At 39.2% G+C, this 1,962-nt stretch overlaps 1 protein-coding gene across 1 annotated transcript in view; it reads right to left on the bottom strand.

Moving 5' to 3' along the window:
* Nucleotides 1-1,096: 1,096 nt before the first annotated feature.
* The window catches only part of cfap77 (cilia and flagella associated protein 77), a 3,648-nt gene continuing 2,782 nt past the window's right edge, over nt 1,097-1,962 (bottom strand). The window contains exon 7 of the mRNA XM_023402768.2: nt 1,097-1,295. Within this exon, the coding sequence (XP_023258536.1) occupies nt 1,173-1,295 (123 nt within the window). The 3' untranslated portion in view covers nt 1,097-1,172. The remainder of the gene's footprint in view (nt 1,296-1,962) is intronic.

Genomic DNA, 1,962 nt, shown 5'->3' with positions numbered 1-1,962 from the left:
GTGTGTGTGTGTGTGTGTGTCTGTGTGTGTGTGTTTGTCAGTGTGTGAGTGTGTGTCTGTGTGTGTGTGTGAGTGTGTGTCTGTGTGTGAGTGTGTGTCTGTGTGTGAGTGTGTGTGTGTGTGTGTGTGTGAGTGTGTGTCTGTGTGTGTCTGTGTGTGAGTGTGTGAGTGTGTGTGTGTGTTTGTCTGTGTGTGTGTGTGTGTGTAGTAGAGATTGAGTTAACTGAGTTGTAGTTTGTTTGTGTTGTTACGTTTCTATTGGTTATTATTGTTGTTGTTTACATTTAGTAACATAGAAATACATTAATAGATGATCACAGTTGACTCAGACTGTATTACTTATAATTATTATAATTATTAATAACTGAATTATTATTAACTGCGTTCTACTGTCTGTGTATTTATGTGTTCATGTAAATATGTGAATATAGCCCAAGATATTTATTATTCAATTGTTATAACAACACTCATCATATAACCACTGTTACCATGTTATCTTTTTCATTATTATTATTGTATAGGATGGACTCTTACTAGAACACACACACACACACACACATGCACACACATGCACACACATGCACACACATGCATACACACACACTCGTCCATGATTGAAGAGTTAACATGTTCTGTGCTGATTGGTCAGATTGACTCTGCTGCTCTCAGGAAACAGCTGAACTCTTTCATAACCTACATCACATGAGAAAAAGACATGAACTGAATATGTTCCAGCCTGAAAGACATTTTTCTCTGGAACATTGACATCATTCAATCATTGCAAGTTCAGCTTAATAAAGTTTTCACTGTGATTTAAACAACACATTTTAATCAATAAATCCTAGAGAGAAATAAATAGAAAAGTGTCATTTAACGTTGTATATACAGTCACTTTATACTGAAGTACATTAGTTAACAGTGTCCTCAGCATAAATTCTACATTACATTTCATATGCAGTCATATAAATGATTTGCATATAGAAAAAGCAGTGGTCCTGGTCTAGAGCCCTGAGGGACCCCTCCTCCTCCACCTCCTCCTATTCCACCTCTTCCCTTCTCCCTTTGTCCAGATGTGAATAGAAGAACTTCACACAGATTCATGACTCTTTATTTTTTTATTCGCATTAGTGTTCAGATGTTCTGACAGAGGTTCAGTCTGTTTTGTCCTCAGGTCAGTCCAGACTGTATGTCCCCTGACCCTGATGTCCTCTCCTGCACACAGAGTCTGACTGATGAGCCCTGAGCGCCCGGAGACGAGCGTCCTGGTCCCTGAAAGTGTCCAGAGCAGGAGGAACCTGGGGAGGAGGAGGAGGGAGGAGGAGGAGGAGGAGGAGGAGTTGTATTAGCTATCCTCAGAAAAGCTCAGAAAAACAGGTGACACTGAGTTTTTGTCAAGTTGTTGTCGAATTGTTGTCAAGATGTTGTCAAGTGTTGTTGAGTTGTTGTTGAGTTATTGTCGAGTTATTGTCGAATTGTTCAGTTGTTGTCAAGTTGTTGAGTCAAGTTGTTGTCAAGGTGTTATTGTTGAGTTGTTGTCAAGGTGTTGTTGTCCATTTGTCAAGTTGTTGTCAAGTTGTTGAGTCAAGTTGTTGTCAAGGTGTTATTGTTGAGTTGTTGGCAAGTTGTGGTCGAGTTGTTGTTGAGGTCATTTCAAATTGCTGTTGTCGAATTGCTGTTGTTGAGTTATTGTCAAGGTGATTTTGAGTGGTCAAGTTGTTGACAAGTTCTTGTTGTCAAGTTGTCGTCGAGTTGTTGTCGAGTTTTTGTCAAGTTGTTGTTCAGTTGTTGTCAAGGTGTTGTCCATTTGTCAAGTTGTTGTCGAGCTGTAGTTGTTGAGTTGTTGTTGAGTTAAGTTAATGTTGAGTCAAGTTGTTGTCGAGTTGTTGGCAAGTTGTGGTCAAGTTGTTGTTGAGTTAATTTCAAATTGTTGTCGAATTGCTGTTGTTGAGTTATTGTCAAGGT

The sequence above is a fragment of the Seriola lalandi genome, unplaced genomic scaffold, assembly GCF_002814215.2.
Source record: "Seriola lalandi dorsalis isolate HSWRI2012SDOR001 ecotype SW California unplaced genomic scaffold, Sedor1 jcf7180002053985, whole genome shotgun sequence".
In the NCBI taxonomy this organism is placed as follows: Eukaryota; Metazoa; Chordata; class Actinopteri; order Carangiformes; family Carangidae; genus Seriola; species Seriola lalandi.
The sequence above is the reverse complement of the archived record's forward strand: the minus strand, read 5'-3'. Positions and strand labels throughout refer to the sequence as shown.